General features: G+C 37.4%; 2 protein-coding genes across 3 annotated transcripts in view; one reads left to right on the forward strand and one right to left on the reverse strand.

Moving 5' to 3' along the window:
- LOC129763069 (protein-tyrosine sulfotransferase) overlaps positions 1-9,462 on the forward strand; it is a 52,125-nt gene extending 42,663 nt beyond the window's left edge. The window contains exon 6 of one of the 2 annotated variants that reach the window (XM_055761818.1): positions 3,649-4,441. In XM_055761818.1, the coding sequence (XP_055617793.1) occupies positions 3,649-3,765 (117 nt within the window). In that variant the 3' untranslated portion in view covers positions 3,766-4,441. Of the gene's footprint in view, positions 1-3,648; positions 4,442-8,502 lie in introns of those variants that run through there. The other variant, XM_055761817.1, reaches the window with a different exon arrangement.
- Positions 9,461-19,165, reverse strand: part of LOC129763068 (alanine aminotransferase 1) — a 57,556-nt gene continuing 47,851 nt past the window's right edge. Inside the window, exon 5 of the mRNA XM_055761816.1 lies at positions 9,461-10,326. Within this exon, the coding sequence (XP_055617791.1) occupies positions 10,178-10,326 (149 nt within the window). The 3' untranslated portion in view covers positions 9,461-10,177. The remainder of the gene's footprint in view (positions 10,327-19,165) is intronic.

The raw sequence follows: 19,165 nt of genomic DNA on the forward strand, positions 1-19,165 counted from the left end.
TTGGCAACAGATTTTGTTTTTCGTTTTTCCTTGCTACTAGCAACGGAGTGTCCTGCATGATGCAGTGGATCTTTTTTTTTTTTTTTTTTTTTTTAACTCAGGCTTTTACGCCTTTCCCTGCTTTTAGCAGCGGAGTGTCCTGCTTAACGCAGTGGATCCTGATCGTATCAGATAATCTTTTCGATTTCTTATGACTTACCAACTTTTCAATCAAGTCCGATTAATCCTCGTCGCCAGATGTGGTACCTCGGTATTCGGATTCTATTTGCTGACCACTGATTAAACACGTGTTGTTCGTTCGATAGTCCAGTATATTCTGATTCTCTATTATTATACATAGCAAGGCCTACTCATATTAGATTGCACACTGTTCATTCCTTGCAGAAAATTCAAATGAAAGAATACGCTACAAATCGCTGTATGAAGTGGCTTAATTATCATCGAATAACGTAGCTAGATACTATTGCCCAACTTCTCGGTCAAACTTCGGAGCAATAACTACTCCAGAGCCGGCGAAGTGCAGCCAAACATTAATAGTTCTAAAAAGTCTGCCAATGTTGATCCTTTGGGGCTGATTGCATACTCTGTCAGCTTGATGGTCATACTATTCGAATACATACGAAACGAAATAAACAGTCAATCGCTTCAAGAATCGCCGGAACCGCCACACTATCCCCTCGTCACTACGGCCTTCTTCCTGCTTCTGGTCTGCTCCGAAACCGCCACCCTGTCCCCTTGTCGCTAAAGCCTTCTTCCTGCTTCTGCTCTACTCCGACCGGCCGATGCTTTCGAAGATATTGAACGGTGTTTGGCTGAGATTGAAGTTGTGTCTAAATTGCTTCGTTTGGACCCGCTGAGCCTCGGTCACTTCGGCGTCGTCCAGATAGCGCAACTGGGGCAGAATACTGATCAGCATCATGCGGTGGTAGTTGTACTTGAGGGTATAGTTGAAGGACGACGTCACGCCGGGATTGCCTAGCAACGACAGATACTGAAGCGACGGACAGCAGTCCCGGATTCGGTGGACCCAGTTTTGGACTCTGGCAATATCACAGTGCTTTATCCACAGCAGCTCGAGGTTCGATAGCGACGGAAAAGTTTTCTCCTTCGGCTGGGTGTTCTTATCCAGGATGATTGTGTTCTGCTGCCGGAAGAAAGAGAGGAAGGAGAAACACAAACTGCTGTTCACCGGCTCCATCCTTCTGCCACTTCCCGTTGCATTAACACTCCCCGCAGAAGTTATCTTTAGGATACTTGCTTCCATCTCCAACGAAACAGTCTCCCCTGCGTCTATAATACATACTTTGAAAAAATTTTATATAGATAATAAAAAATATACCTTTCGGTCATATTGCGAAATGTTTACTAATGTTTACTTTCGGACATGAATGTCAGGTGCACAAATTAATCCGTGTTGCTCTATTTTTTTCAATGTATTTCAGGCTAAAAATTAATTGATTTATTTCATTGGGGTTGATAAAATAAAAAGAAGGACCAACTCGGCTGAACGATTCAAATAGAAATTAAATTAAACATATTTCCAATGATTTGAAAATGAATGAATAAAAAATACAATAAAAAAGATCTGGCATCTCTTTATCAACAGTGCAAAAAATACCAAACATCAAAAATACAAAAAATTTAATTGAAATATTTAACGTACGTCAGTGTGTGACAAATTGGTCTAAAAAAGTTTAAGCAAACAAGTACTAAATATTTGCAGGACGTGTTTTGCGTCGAAAATATTTGATCAGTACACGTTGATCAAATTTTATCTGTCAAAAATAGTCAAATATTTGGCATTGGTCAAACAGTGTATGAGCACCCTTAGTAGAACACATTCATTCATAAAAAAATGAAAATCTAAAATGGCTGCTACCACAAAATGGCGCAATATATATTTTTTTAAACCTCATCAATATCAGTATCAAATGAAAGGGAATGATTAGTAGAACATAGTTGTTTATAAAAAATTCAAATCCAAAATAACCACCACTACAAAACGGTGAAACGGTGTATATTTTTTCTTCAATACCCCATCAATATGGGTATCAAATGAAAGTGTGAAACGGACCGAGCGGTCCAAGACACTTTTCAACTCTCTAAGAATGAAAACAACTTATTATTTTGTGCTATGAATCAAGGCCCTTCTTTATTTCTCGAGCTTCTCTTCTTGAAACCTTACTCTATCTTCTTTTCTACCGACTGAACTCCAGAGGCGGAGCTTGCCAATTGTATTACCTACTCTCTATTTATTCTTCTACTTTCTCCATGTGTGGAATTTTCCATTAGTATGGAAAGTTTTCACTTTCATATTGTAAAATCCTTGGCTGGATTTCCCCTATCTCTAGTAGGAATCTTTCCCATTAAGACCATAAATTCTTATTGAAACTGTTTCCTAAGGCACGCTTCGTCCGTAAAAATTTTACTTATGAATCACATGATTCGTACAAAGAATCGTGCGAGTAACATTTATTTCTGTGGCTTGAATTCGGGTAAACAAAACTCGTCTGTATTTGAGGTCACTACAAGTAGTATTAGAACGTAGTAGATCATGAAACATCCGAATTCAAGATGGCCGCAGTCCTCAAAAAAATTGATTACCTTTTTTCAATGGTGTCATTCAGCTTGACCTGTTTGAATGTACATTCGAATGTCTGTGGGTTACTTACCATGTATTTTTGCAAATTTTGTATTAAATGAAATGATTTGACTAATAGAATACAGTACATCATGAAAATATTCTGAGAAAAATTAGGTAAGAAATGAAAAATTCAAAAAAAGGTGAATGATTTTATTAGTGAAATATGCTAAGGGGTTGTCCACATACTACGTGGACAGAAAAAGCACGGTTCTAGACAGACCCTTCCCCCTCCGTGACAAGCGTGGGCAATCCTGATAACCCTCCCCATCTTATCCACGTGGACATCCCTCAATTTTTTAGAGAGAATAATTGAATTTTCTATGTTTTATTCCATATTTTTATTGGTAAAAATGTTAGTTACTATTAAATAGTTTGTTGTCATTTTTTATTGTTTACCGAGCGCGGGAAGGTCTTTAGTTTTTTTTGGCCGCTGAAGTCCATATGAAAATATTACTCATGCATCTAATCTCGTACATTTTTATTTGAGACCGACGCACGTTTCCTAAGTTTTTTGAGTTTTCAAACTCATAGTTGTATTCAAACAGATTCATCATACCTATCAAAATTAGTTTATTAATGAAGAATATTTTCTCGTCTAAGCACCATTTACATTACAAAAAACTTGGTTAGGTAGTGCGTGGAGGCTACAATGAACCTAGTCAAGACAAAACACCTCCATTATCATCGTGATTGATGATTTCATTAACCAATATTTTTCTGTACAGATTCGTTAATCGTGGGAAATATTCGGTTGCCCGGAAAACTCGTGCCGATTTAATGAAAAAATCAAAAGCATAATTTTTATAGGCATGTTTTTCTTATACTAGGTTGGGGAAAAAGAAATGTGTTGCCATATATTGACAATATACGACTGTCAATATATGGCAACACTTAAACATATCTTGTGTTGTACTTATCGCATTGGGTCATACTATACGACTTTTTAAAGACGACAATCTGTGCTACAAGTGTCGTTTTAACAGTGTTGTGATTGTCTTTTTCAGTCTCAAGTTATAGCGCGTCAAAGATGGAGTCCACCAAGCAAGAAATTCGCCATATTTTACGTTTTTACTACCTGCGAAGTGAAACTGCAACGAAGGCGGCCGAAAAAATTCGTGTAGTTTATGGACCCGATACTGTAACGATTCGCACAGCACTGCGTTGGTTTGATAGATTTAGTTATGGTGTAGTGGCTGTCGAAGATACACTCCGTACTGGTAGGCCAATCGTTGTGAAAACCGATGAAATCGTTGAAATCATCCAAGTTGAATGTATGTATGGGTGCCATACGAGTTGACGCAAAAAAATCTTTCAAACCGAATCAACGCCTGTGATGCACTGCTGAAACGAAACGATTTTTGAATAAGATGGTGACTGGGGATGAAAAGTGGATCACGTACGACAACCTAAAGCGAAAAAAGTCGTGGTCGAATCGCGGTGAGCCGGCCCAAACCTTCGCCAAGCCCGGATTGACAGCCAGGAAGGTTTTGCTGTGTGTTTGGTGGGATTGGAAGGGAATCATCCACTATGAGCTCCTCAACTATGGCCAGACCCTCAATTCGGTTCTCTACCGTGAGCAGCTTCACCGTTTGAAGCAGGCGATTGACCAGAAGCGGCCAGAAATGATCAATAGGAATGGTGTTGTTTTCCACCAGGACAACGCTCGGCCTAACACATCTTTGATGACCCGCCAGAAGCTACGGGAGCTCGGATGGGATGTCCTATTGCACCCACAAAACAAAACGCTCTTGGTGATACTAAGTTGGCCTCAAAAGAGGCTTGCAAAAACTGGCTGTCTGAGTTTTTAGCAAATAAGGAGCGGGGATTTTATAAGGGGGAGGGGGGGATTAATTAAGTCGCCTTCTAAATGGCAACAAGTTTGCGAACAAAACGGCGCATATTTGACTTAAATTGGATAATTTTAAGTATGTTAAATAAAGCGTCAAATTTCGATCAGAAATACGACATTTATTTCCCAACCCTAACGGGTGTTAAATAAGAAATGAGAATTTTTTCAATCACATATAAAAAAATAATTTTTTTTCATCGATTTCAATATTTTTTTATTAAGAACATAATGTATTTTCTTCAAAAAAATGTCAGTGAATGTTTGAGTAAGGGCCGTGGTCTGCTGTTCGACGCAACTTTGTCGCGATGCTCTCACAAGAACGTTGTACGGCACTTACGTCCATTTTCCGGATACAATTCCGGATTCTTGTAGTCAGTTGCTTCGTGTCCTTGGCCCTCCAATTGTTTTTTATACACTAGGGCACTGAGTGAGCCAAAGAAATCCTCTATTGGGCGGCACTGGGGCAAGTTTGTTGGGTTACGATCTTTCGGCACTAACGGTATCTTTTTCTCCTCAAGATACGCCAGCGTCTTCTTGGCGTAATGGGAAGACGCCTTGTCCGGCCAGAAGACGTACTTCCCATCCGCGTGATGCTCGTTCAGGAACGGCAGCAGGTTTTTATCGAGGCACTCTTCTCGATAGATTTGTTGGTTGATTGCCAGACCGTTCGGCTTAAACCAAGGCTTTGAAATGCCCCGGTCGGAAATGGCGATGTACAACATAACCTTTTTTTCAAACATGTGCTTGAACTTGTATTTCACTTCAGGCGGTGTGGATGACTTGTCGCTGGAGTAGTAATTATCAGTTCCTGAAACATGCGTTTCGAACAGCGGAAAATAGCTTTCGTCGACCAGAACGAAAGACGTCCTGCGGTATTTTTTGGTCATCCACCGACACTGTGATTTAACCGTCTCAATCTGCTCCTCCGTGTACTCCGGCGACCTCGTCTTCTTCCTGCAGACGATTCCTTCCATCTTGAGGGTCCGATGGATCAATACGTGGGAGCAGCCATATTTCCGACCGGCGTCACGCAGGCTGGTTGCGTCCTTGTTGTCAAACAGTTTCTTTAACGATATCTTCCTCTGCTTCGTCATTATCGTCACCGGACGACCACTTCCGACCTTCCGCTCTACGTTCAGGGAACCCAGGATACGATATACCGTACTGACAGGTGCATTTTCTTCCTTAAAATGTGCCACCGTGAACTTTTTTCCTTGCTGGAAATGCGTTTCCTAGAACCGTACAATGCGTTCGCGGAGCACGTGCTGTTTCGACGCCATCTTTGCTTTGACTAAATTCAAACTAGCAAAACCAAACACGCCTACTGTTTCTAGGGAGCCCAAAGAGCAATTCTCTTGGAGAAAGAAAATTTTACGCTCTTTATTTGAGTTACTGAAAGGTATTGAGAAAATTCTCATTTTTTATTTAACACCCGTTATATATGCACCGTTTTGTATGTTTGTGCTATCTGGTGAGCCACAGTTCTTACAGGACCCTGTACAAATGATAACCCAAAGAAGTCAATATCTGGTAAATACGGCGAGCAATTGAGATATGGCATTTTCCGAGCAGGACCCGTATGATAGGGGATTCCATCTGGGAGAGTAGGAACTCGCAATGCAGATTTTTTTTCCAATTCAACCAGACACAGTGTATGATTTCTTCAAGGCAAAAACAGATACGTGTTTTAGTTGCGTTGATGAAGTGAATCGCAAATGGAGATGCATTCAATCAAATGTTTTTGATCAAATAATATGTAACCCATCCATTGCAGCATTTTATGAACCATTATGCACCAGGTTCTAATGAACGGTGCTTTTAGATATCTGTAATGAATCTGTATTGCAAAAATTACTTCAGTAAAAAAAGAGCATCACTGCTAGGAACACATCTCCAGAGATATGGCCAACGCATCAAAGAATGTATTGTTTGCCTTCATTTTCGCAAAACCTCAATAAATAGAAACGAAGGAGCGGAAGCTGAATCGAAACCCGCGCATACAAAAATAAAGTCGTGCTTTGAATACATTCGACAGAAAGATTAGAGGGACAGAATGTGAAGTCGAAATTTTTAAGTAATTTTTGGAATTACGTGAAAAATCAAGGCATGAATATAGGATATACAAGATTTGAAGCTCTAATTTTCAACACAAACGCATGAAAACTAAAGTTATTAACTTCGTTTATTCCAGGGTACGCATAGAATTTTGTACTTATGGCACAATTTGCGATGGAGTGCTTCTTTAATTTACTCAAAACATTTTTTGATTGGCTAAAAAGAATGGCTATAAGTATCATTATATTCACAGGGGTTTTGAGGATATACTAGGCTCAAAGTGTTGTGCTAACATTAGAATATTTGCAATATTTGCCAAATTACAGACGACTTTCTAAAACACTGTAGAAAAACTGTTTTTGGCACTTTTCGAAAATCGATACAAAAAAATTATATAAAATTTCGTTTGTTTTTTCATCGAATGAACGAATTAACTTTGCACGCAATTTATTGGAATTTTCAAAACTGCAGCGCGTTCATCATTTATTGAGATATTAATCATCGAAGAACACTTTTTCATTCAAATAAAAATAACTTTGTATTGAAAGGTTCTACAGGAAAGTTCTTGGAATCCAGTGAAAACTGGTTGATAAGGTTAACTGGATTTTTTGTTGACTTATTTAACTAAAAGTCCCGAAAAACCTTGAAATAACAGAAAGAGGATGGGTTTTTATTTGTTCCTATATTTTTATTCAATACATTCACACACACCAAGATAACAATGTATCCGTAATATATTCCAAAACCTGAAGCTTTGAAATGTTGAAGTTAAAGATTTTGAATGATGTATGTTGGTTTTTCACGGAGTTACAGCATTTCAAAATCACTTAAAATTTTCAACTTAACACTCTGTTCCTCTTATTTCTTTGTCGAGTGTATTATACAATAGTATCATTCTTCGATAGTGTCTGCATTCCAGTGGAATATATGATTCTCTCCTATCAATGGAAAACAATCGATCGCTCTCAGTTTATATGAATGACTTTTAGAATGCACATTTCAGGGAAGAAATTGTGCCATATGAAAAATACGGATGTTTGATGCACTCAAGCAGCTCAACCCTTTTTTAAAAAACACAAAATACTGAGTGGGCGAAAAGTTCAATAATTCTTGAAAACACAGCTTGAAAATTTATCGTGCCCACGTGGATATTATCTAAACCCCCTTCTCCCCCACCGTGGACAACCGTGGACATTTTCGTTCCTGCGGCATTTCCCATCATTTGCTACAACATACCTCCTTCTACTCTTGAGCTGGTCTATACCCCTAGCGAAGAATGAATCTGACAAGCTGCTGAAATACTCTGTGAGGAAGTCCATCACCTTCTGCTTAGATCTTTTTTTTATTCTTTATTTGAGAGGCTTTCAGCCTCCTGGGCTGGTTCGCCTACTCTGCTTAGATCTGAATACCCTATTCCTCATATGATTGTGCATAGACCTGTACAGGTAATAATCTGTTGGGCTTATGTTTGGCGAGTACGCCAATTCCTGCGCCTTCACTACTGTCTCCAGCGCAATAAGGGTGTCGGTATCCTACAGTTGAGATATGGGATCTGCCTAACTTCTTAAACACTATGCTGATAACGGTGCCGATTGGTTGTCTCGCGTGTATCCGATACCTCCCAGTGGATCACGTCATGATGATTCCAGGTCGAAATTTTCGACTCATCACTGGTTATCAACCTGGGAAGCAAGTTATCACGCTCGCTGCTCTCCAGCATAACTAAAGACAGCTTAACCCACCTCTGAATATCTTCTCGTCTACTTTGAATGGGTGATAGCATTTTTTTTTCAAGTTTTTTGTTCAGGTCAATCGCGGAGAGCAACTACGAATTGTACAGTCTACCCAAGCTCAAGCTCAAACTCTAATCTGACAGAACACTAATCCGCACATTGGGTGCTGTGTGTATTTTTTGAGGCATTAATTTTTAATATCTCTTTTTTCTACATTCCAGGTTCGCTCGAATCCACAGATGTGGGAGCACAAAGTCAATGAGTTACTTAAACGGGACGCAGACCCACCGCAGGCGAACAACAACAACAACGAGGACGAGGACGACTATGGCAATAATAATAATAATAACAACAACAAGGAGCGTAAAACGTGATATTAGCGAAGGAAATCTTAATACGCGTTTCGCCGTAATGAACACTTGGGGGGACAAAGTAAAAAAATCATTCTAGTGAAATTCACAAACGCACTAGAGAATCAAAACGAACAGAAAAGAAAAATATCAAAACAAAAAATGGGAAGAAAACCAATCGCTTTGTTACTGTTATTTCTTCATTGTTATTATTATTATTATTTTTTTCCTATTGAATAAAGTCCAAAAGTCCAAAAAAGGGGACTTCAAGCGTGTGTGAATGCGCACCGAAACAATCTGTGTTGATCAAATCAACATGAGACGAAGACGCTGCTGCAGGTCGAATCAGAGCTTTGTTGTTTTTATGTGCATCGAATAGATTTGATGATGATGATGGTTGGATATAACTAGAATTGCACGTCTAGCGCCCGCCGTACCACTGTTTAGGATTAGAGAGATATTGGCTGGTCGGCAGCAGCAGAAACAGCAGCAGCATCGCAGCCACCGACTAATAGGCAAATGGAAACGCACTCGGAAATCGAAGACAGAGACAGAAAGAAAAAGCACGATGCGCACTTTTAAAGTAGATAAGCTATTATTATTATTATTATTATTATTATTATTTTATACAATAAATTCGAGGAGAAGAATTCAAACCGACTGTAAATAGTTGTATGTATTAGAGGAAGACAGTAAAAACAAAAACAAAAAAACGAACAAACTAATCCATAAATAGTTGAAAGGCCAGAAATGTAGTTCTAAATGTGTAAGAAAGTAAATCAATAAACGGGGCACATTTTCGCTTCTTCAATGTTGAAAACAAGTAAAATTCGAGCGTGTTTCATTGCTTTCGCATTTCTTTTTTTTTTATTCACAGTTTATAGTGGTGGCATTGGCGAAACGATTTCCAATCTTTCTTCTTTCTCAACAAGAACAACATCCACTTACAAAGAACTCGGTTAAAACAGATTGCTATAAAGGTTTAACAATTTTCTATAAACCGGAAAGTTGGCAGCCAATTGTGTGTATACGCGATAGATTATCAAATAATTATTGTCTTTCTCGAAGATTTTTTTTTCAGCGCCCCAACTTTGTTGGTTTGCGACCAGTTTTTTTATAATAATATCACTCACCTTCCCCTTTCGCATAACGCGGTGAGAATTTTGAAAAGCGAATTAATACAACCATCAGTTGATGCGTGAAATGGCAAACGGAAGGACGCAATTTTATTCTACTCTGCTGAGTTTCCCTTATCAATAATATCATTCAAGCAGAGATTAAAATACACAAATTCAACAAGCTACAAGCAATCAAATTGCTTCTGTTTGAGTTTTTTTTTTGTATGTTTTTGCACACGACAATTTTGTCACAACAAAACATAAGCTAGGGACCCACAACATCTGGATTCTAAATCCACCGATCAAATCGCTTTACGTTCATCATATATGTTGGTTGCTGTTTTGTGTGTTCATATGGTTGGGATGTGATATACCTACTACGATATGGGGTTGATGGCGCGAGGTGGCGATGGGATGGGTTCGGCATTTTACTTGTACTGCTGCACGAACTTTTCGTGGAACGCTTTGAACAGTCCGAGCATTTCCTTCAGCTTGGCCGGCTGGGGTAGGATCGTGGTGCGGAAGTGGAAGGTGCCAGGGCGCTGGCCAAATCCGGAGCCTGGGACGATGCAAATGCCTGCGAAAAAATAAGAAGGTATATTGTTGTTAGTACTAAAACAATACTACAGCAATACATTATTCCGTTCATAGTAAAACTTAAATTTTTATTCCATGTTTCTATTATAAGAACTGAATCGTACCGGACTAACGAATAAATACCCCTGACTTAGCTGTGGTTAGATAGAAACAAATATTTCTATCAGATGACGGTTTTACACACCCGGGTAACGTCTTTAGAGAACCCCTATTAACTGGCAGGAGCCAACATATCGAGCATCCCACTCATTTTCTCTTTGTTTTCACATGAATTGGGTATCCCACTGACAGTTCTGCTTGAGATCTTGCTAACGATCCTAGCATCAATCATAGCACCCGGCTGGTTCTAAGATAAGATCAGACAATAGGGAGTCTTTTACGGACCAAATTTCTGTCAGTCGTTCTGATTTCTGATTGGTCGATTTCGATAAATTTTGTAAACAAAGTCGATTTTTCCAGTGTTGCCAATAAAAATAAATTACGTTGGGTTTGTATTGAATTTAGAAAAAAAATGAATTTAATTGATATTACGATACTTAGTTTAGAGGAAATGTGAAGGAATTGTATACACGTTTTACCTAATTATTTTGTTACTATATTTTGATTGAATTGAAAAATTTATATATATATATATATATATATATATATATATATATATATATATATATATATATATATCTCTAATCTAAATATATATATATATATATATATATATATATATATATATATATATATATATATATATATATATATATATATATATATATATATATATATATATATATATATATATATATATATATATATATATATATATATATATATATATATATATATATATATATATATATATATATATATACATCCATTTCATGTCAAACCGATATAGTGCTCCTCAGATTACCATGAAAAGTGGTAGTTTCTTTCTTTATTGCAAAATATTAGACCCGTATTTTTTATTTTTTCGTTAGGGTGACCTTTTCTTATTTTAGGGTGGTCCGAAAAATCATTTTTTTCAACTTTTTCCTAAAAGTGCCTTTTTTAAAAATTCATAACTTTTGAATCACTGAACCGATTTAGATGATCGATATATCAAATTGAAGCCAATTAATCTTTTTTGGAAAAATATTAGGCTTGCCAAGAAATCGAATTTTGTTTTCGTAACTATTGATTGTAGTTGTTTTTTGTTATTTTTATGTTTTTTGTTTTTATGTTTTTATATTTTATGTTTTTTCTTGAAAGCTGAGGATTTATTACATAACATATCTCGATATCAGATAGGCTTTTTTGTGTTTTTGAGTGTCTTTTCAAAGTTAACCGGTCGTCCGTAAAATCATTTTTCCACTCTTATCCAAAAATAATTTTTTGCAAAAATTTATTACATTTGAACTACTGAACTGATTGAGATGATCGACATATTAAATTGAAGCCAATAAGCCAATCTTTTTTGAAAAAATATCACACTTACCGGAAAGATAGGATTCTAGTCGCATAGGTCTAGTCTAGTCACATAAGAATATTGAACGAAGACTTAAAACATGTTAAATTTACAAAATAATGACTCTAAAACGAAAAAAAACACCTCTCTAGAACCCTCTTTCCAAGTTCAATACTTTTTTCAATATTTTTTCTATTAAAAATCTACCTCATTGGCTTCAATTAGATTTATTGATCATCTGAATCGGTTCAGAGGTTCAAAAGCTATGATTTTTTGAAAAAGTCATTTTTGGGAAAAAGTGGAAAAAATGAGTTTTCGGACAACACTAAAATGGAAATGGACATAAGTTTAGTTTAATAATAATCTATTTGGTTTCTGATACTAATATATTTTATTTCTACCATGCCATGCTCCTGCTATCAAATTTTCGTTTCCTTGTTTTTTTGTTTTCTCCGCTTTTTAAACGAAAAGATATAAATTTTTTTATAATGTCATTCCTTGTTTTTTCACAATGGAATAAAGTGGATGGCAAAACATACATTTCTCCTGCCATTTTCTTCGGCAAATCAGCTTCGTTAGCTTCCAAATGCGATTTCATATTTCGGAATAGAATTTCCATTGCTAAGAAGAAATTAAAAGTCTCATCATTCACTATGCAGATGGGAGAGTTAGAAGCTGTAGCTCGCAAATATGAAAAAAGAGACGGTTGATACAATCTAGGTTGTGTTTTTAACCTCTCCTGTTAATAGCTTAATTTGATCTTCTCTGAAAAGCTTCTTCAAGGGTTGTTTTCCACGAATTCTCGAGGTCAGATATCCGCATTTTTTCTTCCATTGTTGTACAATTCTATTAACGGTTACATCAATATACAATATTAGAAAATAACATATTTTTTGACACACTACCTTTTCAGCTTGGAAATTTGATGTTTCAAACGAAATATTTCTTCCTGTAGTTGTTTATCTCCTTCATATACGTCAACCAAATCATAATTGTTCTCAATACTTTGTATCTCTTCCCATTCCTCATTCGCGGATGCAGCTAAGGTCGGAATTTTCGTAACTCCATTTTCATTGTATTTCCCATCAACAAAATGAGCCTGTATATATACTAGTATTAGGATATGTTTTAGAATTAGTTTTTAATACTTACGTTACATATTCTTGTGCTTGATTTGATTTCAAAGAATGGAACTTCTAATTCACTGTTCACGCAAAATCGAATCCATTCTTTCCGAATATTTTTGTCTTGAGGGAACCGATAAAATTTATACTCAGGATGAGTATCCGTCCTTCGCTCACAATTTAAGGCTTTACACTTCATTTTTATTTTTGAATTACGTTTTGTATGAATAAAATGGCTTCCTAACGTTGTTTTGGTTGTATTCCTGCTCATATAATAAGATAGAATGTTTTGGTTCAGACAATGAGAATCTGCATAACGCTGTAACGGTTGTCAGATTAGATTTATTTGCTAAAAAAAAATCCCAAATTTGTTTTGGAAACGATTATATTATAGATATGGGTATTTAAAAGACTTATTTTATCCTTTTAAAGCATATTTTTGAGATTGTCTATTTGAAAATATGCAATAATCATTGAATTCGCACCAACCAAATGTTACGATTCATTAAAATAGAAATTTGAAAAATCCGATATTTTATAATATTTGGCAGCTCTGGCATCTTCATGTCATGGCTTCGTTTTTGGACGACGAAGAAGAGTAAGAAGCCAGTTGTCTGGTCTTGTCTTAGGGCTGGTTCTACATTGATGAAAGAAAGTCATCGGTTGCTGTGATCTTGCATGTTCTAATAACAAATTCACATATTTTTTTAAATGGACTAATATACCATTTACGTCAGCTCGTGAAAAACGAAGTCAATCCTCTGTGAACTGTTTTGAAAGGAATCGATCTTTGTCACTACTTTCACCACTAGCAATTAATAATAACTTTGTAAAACCCATCTTAACCGTTGTTTCGTGATTTTAGTTCAAAATTGAAGTGCATCAAAGCAAAAAAAAAAAAATTTGGACGCTTCGACTGATCGCGTTTGTACAATGGACAAATCACGTCGGGCGTCGTATACAAATTACATAATGCTAAAAATCCGGATTTTGGACCCCCTCCAACCTACGTAACGCAATTTGCTATCTCTAATACACAGTAAGACGCAACCTGATACTAACGTCAAAATTATGCTTCAAAATTGAACTTATGGAATTAATACAGATATCAATAGAGATTTTATAAGAAAAAAATGATATACAAAACAAACTTTCAGACGAAAAACACAGATTTTATTATGGCAACCCTGGTTGTGAGGCCATCACGATGTGTTTGTAAACAGTTCCATTTTTCAAGATGGAAAATGAAAGGTGGGAAGATTTTGAAATCTGTGACGTCACAGATTTTGTTCATGCATGTTACTTTTCTTATAATAGTCCACTATATAGGAAAAGTGTTGTTATTAAAAGTAAAAATAAGCAGATGAAATGAACGAACTATTTTTTTTTCTTAAATCAATGTTTGCGTTCAAAATCATAAAAGCCCAACTGACATTTTAGTAGAAACTGAAATTTCAGTATTATTGAGGTATTCCAATATGGCTACGGAGACCCCCATTAACATTTTAGTTCGTGACATGTTCTGTTTTTTTTTATAATGCGAAAAATATATTTCCCAAAATGTGAAATGTGATTAGTTTCTATATACCCTCTTTCAAATTTATTCGTTGACACACTCAATGTTGTAACATTTGAGAAACTGACTGGTATGCCTGATATGTGAACTTCCAATCTTACAGGCGACTAATACAATCCAAGTTTAACCTGAGACGAGACATGACAATAGGGGGCCGATTCCGGACCACCACTTCTGTCAAACTCGGACCACTTGCAACTCGGCTTCTGATTGGTTGATGAGGAAAATAATTGACAAAGATAAATATACAAAAATGGGATTTCCAACATTTTCACAGTGTTGCCAAATATATTCAAAATTGAATAATAGTTGCATTCACATTTCATTTTAGCGAAAATTTCTATTATGGATTCTTTGTAAGTTTTCGTTTCTATTACGTCCGGTGTTAGGTTCCTGAAGAGGGAAATATTGCATTGGAATTTCCACCCTACATCTTTTTGTGATTCTCTTGCATTCTAGCATAGCATAATAGCAGCGGCCTAGCAGAGATGAACATTCAATTATTTTCCAACCGTAAAGCATAAATCATGTTGGAACCTGAATAAAGCATACATTACAACAAATAAAAACCTGAATAAACGCTATGTTATATTTTGGAAATGTATTATTTTATTAATATTTCAGTACTGTTAGTGTTTGAACGATATCAAAGTTCAATTATAAAGCCTTACTCCTGTATACACTTCACGGTGAAAACGAAATGAAATGTATCCGCGATGACAACGATACGGTGTCGACATATGGATACGAAATTGGTTTTTAACAAGTCTAACTACTCGGCCCGAAGGCACTTTTAAATTGTTAAAATCTGAATGAAAATTTTCACTTGGCGTTTTTGATTTACTTGAAGCACGTATTTCTTACCCTAACTTGAGCTATTTTCTATACACTTTCCGAAATTCTCACTAAAACTTATCATTATAATATAAAATTATCTTCATATACAATTTTTGTACGAGATTATTTTACCAAATGAAGAAAGCAAAGTTTTTCGTTCACATTGAACACTAATTTGATACGAAAAAGTTAATTTTTATTCATAATTTCTATTTGAAAAGGTTCAATTCCACCTGAAAACTCATCATTTTCTTTAACTCGTGAAACGAAATTTAATGGCGTGTCGTTCATTTCGATTTCATCGTGAAGGGTAAACAGTAAGGCCCATAATCTCTTGATAAATAAAATATCATACTCCAACTATCAAATCCGGTTGGGGAGGCGATCTGGCGTAGTGGTAACATCCATACCTCCCACGCAGAGATCACGAGTTCAATTCTCACTCCCGACATTCTTCCAAAAATGGAAGTAAAAGTGACGAACCAGCCGAAATGTGTTGAAAGTCACTATAATAAAGAGAAAAAAAACTATCAAATCTACGTTTTCTATTTAATTTTTCACATTAAATTTTTTTGCATACCAAAATAACAGGAAAGTACTTATTGTTTGAAATATGTGACATTCGGTTGAACAATTAATACAAAAAAAAGTGCAGCTCAGAAAATACATGATACGAAAAACACATGTTTTTCATGGGAAAATAATCTTCCGAAATTTTATAACATTTGGCAACCTTCACATCTCGCTTTCCTGTTATCTAGCACTTGGTCGACGGAAATGCAGAAAGAAGAGTAAGAAGCCAGTTGTCACGTCTTGTCTTAGAGTTTAACAACCAAAACCCGTGAATCTTCCCACCTTCTATTCTTCATCTCGTTTATTTTCATCCGTTCCTTATGAGAACACACTTGGATAGAAGCAAGGCGTTTATATTAATGTATAACAGGTGAAGCAACATCATCACTTCAATACGAAGGGGATTACGGTTTGTGGAGCGGGGGTTGTTTGTTTTGTTATTGCTAGGATACACCATTTTTGCATTTTCACATGCGAGAGTAGTGGAAATGAGAATGAAATTCTACAAAATCATCCCTTCTTTTTCACACAAATTCGCGAAAGCCGAACTTAGTAGGCATCGTTCGAATAAGCGTGTAGCAGTTTGTAGAGAGCCGCCGGCAGCGTTCTGATGCTGTTTGTAAACAATACCGACAGCAATTCCAATATGGCTGAAAGTGCATTTCATATGATTGTTTCACCTGGTATATATAGAGGCGCCTTGGATAGAAGTAGAAATCAACTGTGGTACATAAGCTGGCTGATTGTTTCTATACTTGAACATTTGTATAGTTCTATATCGCATTGGCAGTGCGGCCAGATCAGATGATCGTAAACTATTGTTAACTATTAGTATGATTAAGAATGATGCATTACTACACCAACGTGTAGTCTTTCAGCCACCTTGGATAAGTTAGACGAATACAATTTTTAGAGGCGAATGAACTGAAAAGTTTAAACCCTCTTAAAAAAAACCAACCAACCAATAAAATTTTAATCAGTTGAAAACCAGTTCATGCTTGTGTATTGATTATAGTGGTTAACTATAATCGTGAGAGGAAATCTCAACACTCAGTTTCCAACCCCTGCCTATCTTGTCCACGTCTCGTACATTTAGAGGACAACCGGTCTTATGAATGTGTTGTACAGGGAACATTACGCATGATTGCGATGTCTTTTTGACCTCAAGTGTTTGTGGAGACCCAGTAGGCACAACCCCCATTGATAATGTGCCGCCAGATCTCGTTTTTATCAGCCGGAACTTCGACACGAAATTGTTGGAGTAGACCCTCTCTTTCAGGTTAGTTTGCCCATAAGTTCTCGATGTGACGCACCTGGGAGACGTTCGGGGAGTTAGCGGACTTCGAAACAACATCTATTTTCAAGCGGTTCATCTCCCCGTGCGACTTCTTGGCGTAGTGGGCGGAGGCCAGGTCCGGTCAGAACACCACATCCTCGTCCGGATGATGTTTTTGAATGGAGGCAATTTTCGACAGGCACTTTGTGCTGTGAATATCCCTGTTCACCACAAGTCCCGAACAGAAGAGAAGCAACTTCGCATCCCCTTTTCGCTGATGGTTAGCCACAGAAGCACCTTCTTTGGGAACTTGGTGTGGACGATGTACTTCACGCTGCAACTTACGTTCTTGGAGGGGGACGTAAAGTAGCTAATTCCTGGCAACCAATCCATCTAGCGTTGAATACGTCTCGTCGTTCATGACGATCGCGACGTTCCGCTTAGCCGGGAACATTTTATTCTCCATCACTTTTAGCCTTTGTTACTAGGCCACAGAGGAACAACAAGACACGGTCGATTTTGGCTTGCGTTTCCGCACGATGATGTCTATCTCTGCTATATGTTTTTTCACTGTACCCCCTCCCGGCCCAGAACCCGGAACGTTGTACCCACTCTCCCCTTCGTCTTCGTCTGCTTTGTCAGCTGCAGTTTACGATCGCGTAGCACCGTCGGACGACCGAAACCAGGCCTCCGTTCAATCCTCTCATTCTTCTCCAGAAGTGTAGAGATATCATAGATACCGAAACGGGCATATCCGATGGACTCAAAGTATTTGAAGATATCCACTTTCTCCCACTTTGACATTTCTCTTCAGTAAGGTTTGCCATTTCATAATGGAAAAATATACGATCCAACAGCGAGTCGAGGTTATTAAAATTTACTACAGAAACTCGGAGTCAATGGCCCCAACTTTGAGAGCGCTATGTCCAATTTATGGTCGTCATAATCGTCCTGCCAGATCAACAATTGAGCGTCGAGCGTCTATTTGAATCCACAGGCACGGTACAAAATGTTCCCGTGCCAGTGTGACAAAGAAGTGCCCGTAGTGTCGAGAATGTTGCTGCCGCTTGCACATCAATTGAGGAAGACCCAAATCAGTCTCTCACACGTCGTTCTCAAGCGTTGGGCATCTCTGTGACGTCGTTGGGGCGAATTTTGCGAAAAGATCACGGCCTTGGGCTTTTCCGTACTTTTTCCGTGATGATCCAGACCGGCACGTTACTGTGAATGGGAATCGCTATCGCTCAATGAAAACCGAATATTTTTGGCCCGATTTGGATGATATGGACTTGGACAATATGTGGTTTCAACAGGACGGCGTCACAGCGGATTCAACAATCGATTTATTGAAAACCAAGTTTGGGGAGCGTGTTATCTCACGAAATGGCCAAGTCAATTGGCCGCAAGTCTACGGTCTATGCCAACAAGCCAGCGACGGTTGATGAACTTCGTACGAATATCGAACGTGAAAATGCAGCATTATCGGCCGATTTATGCTTGAAAACCGTCGAAAATTGGGTTCAGCGTTTGGAGGCGTGCTCGTGGTGGGCATGCAAAAGGAATCGAGTTCCATACATAATGGCATCGAATGAATAAAGAATTTCATTGATATCCAAAACCGTTTTTGTTTTATTTAAAAAAAACTTGAATAACCCGATACAATGAAGAACCCGACACCAAATTTCTAATCTGTCGGAGATATCAACTAAGATAGTTTGCAAAGTAATGTGGACCGGTAGATTTTTAGCCTAATGTATCCACAATGCCCCGACATTTTTATATTGGCACATCCAACCGTTTTACGATCAATATAGTAATCATAATCAGATACTAATAGTGTCATTTTTCATTCGACCGAAAATCTCTTTGTTGCATAACCACAACCACAGCACTTTAGTATCGTTTGCATTCTGTTGGGGTTTTGTTTAGGTAACAATAACTTACACACGCCAACAAGTTTTATGTTTTTATAAATAGGGGAGGTGGGGAAATACA

This window comes from Toxorhynchites rutilus, chromosome 1, assembly GCF_029784135.1.
Source record: "Toxorhynchites rutilus septentrionalis strain SRP chromosome 1, ASM2978413v1, whole genome shotgun sequence".
NCBI classification, from domain to species: Eukaryota; Metazoa; Arthropoda; class Insecta; order Diptera; family Culicidae; genus Toxorhynchites; species Toxorhynchites rutilus.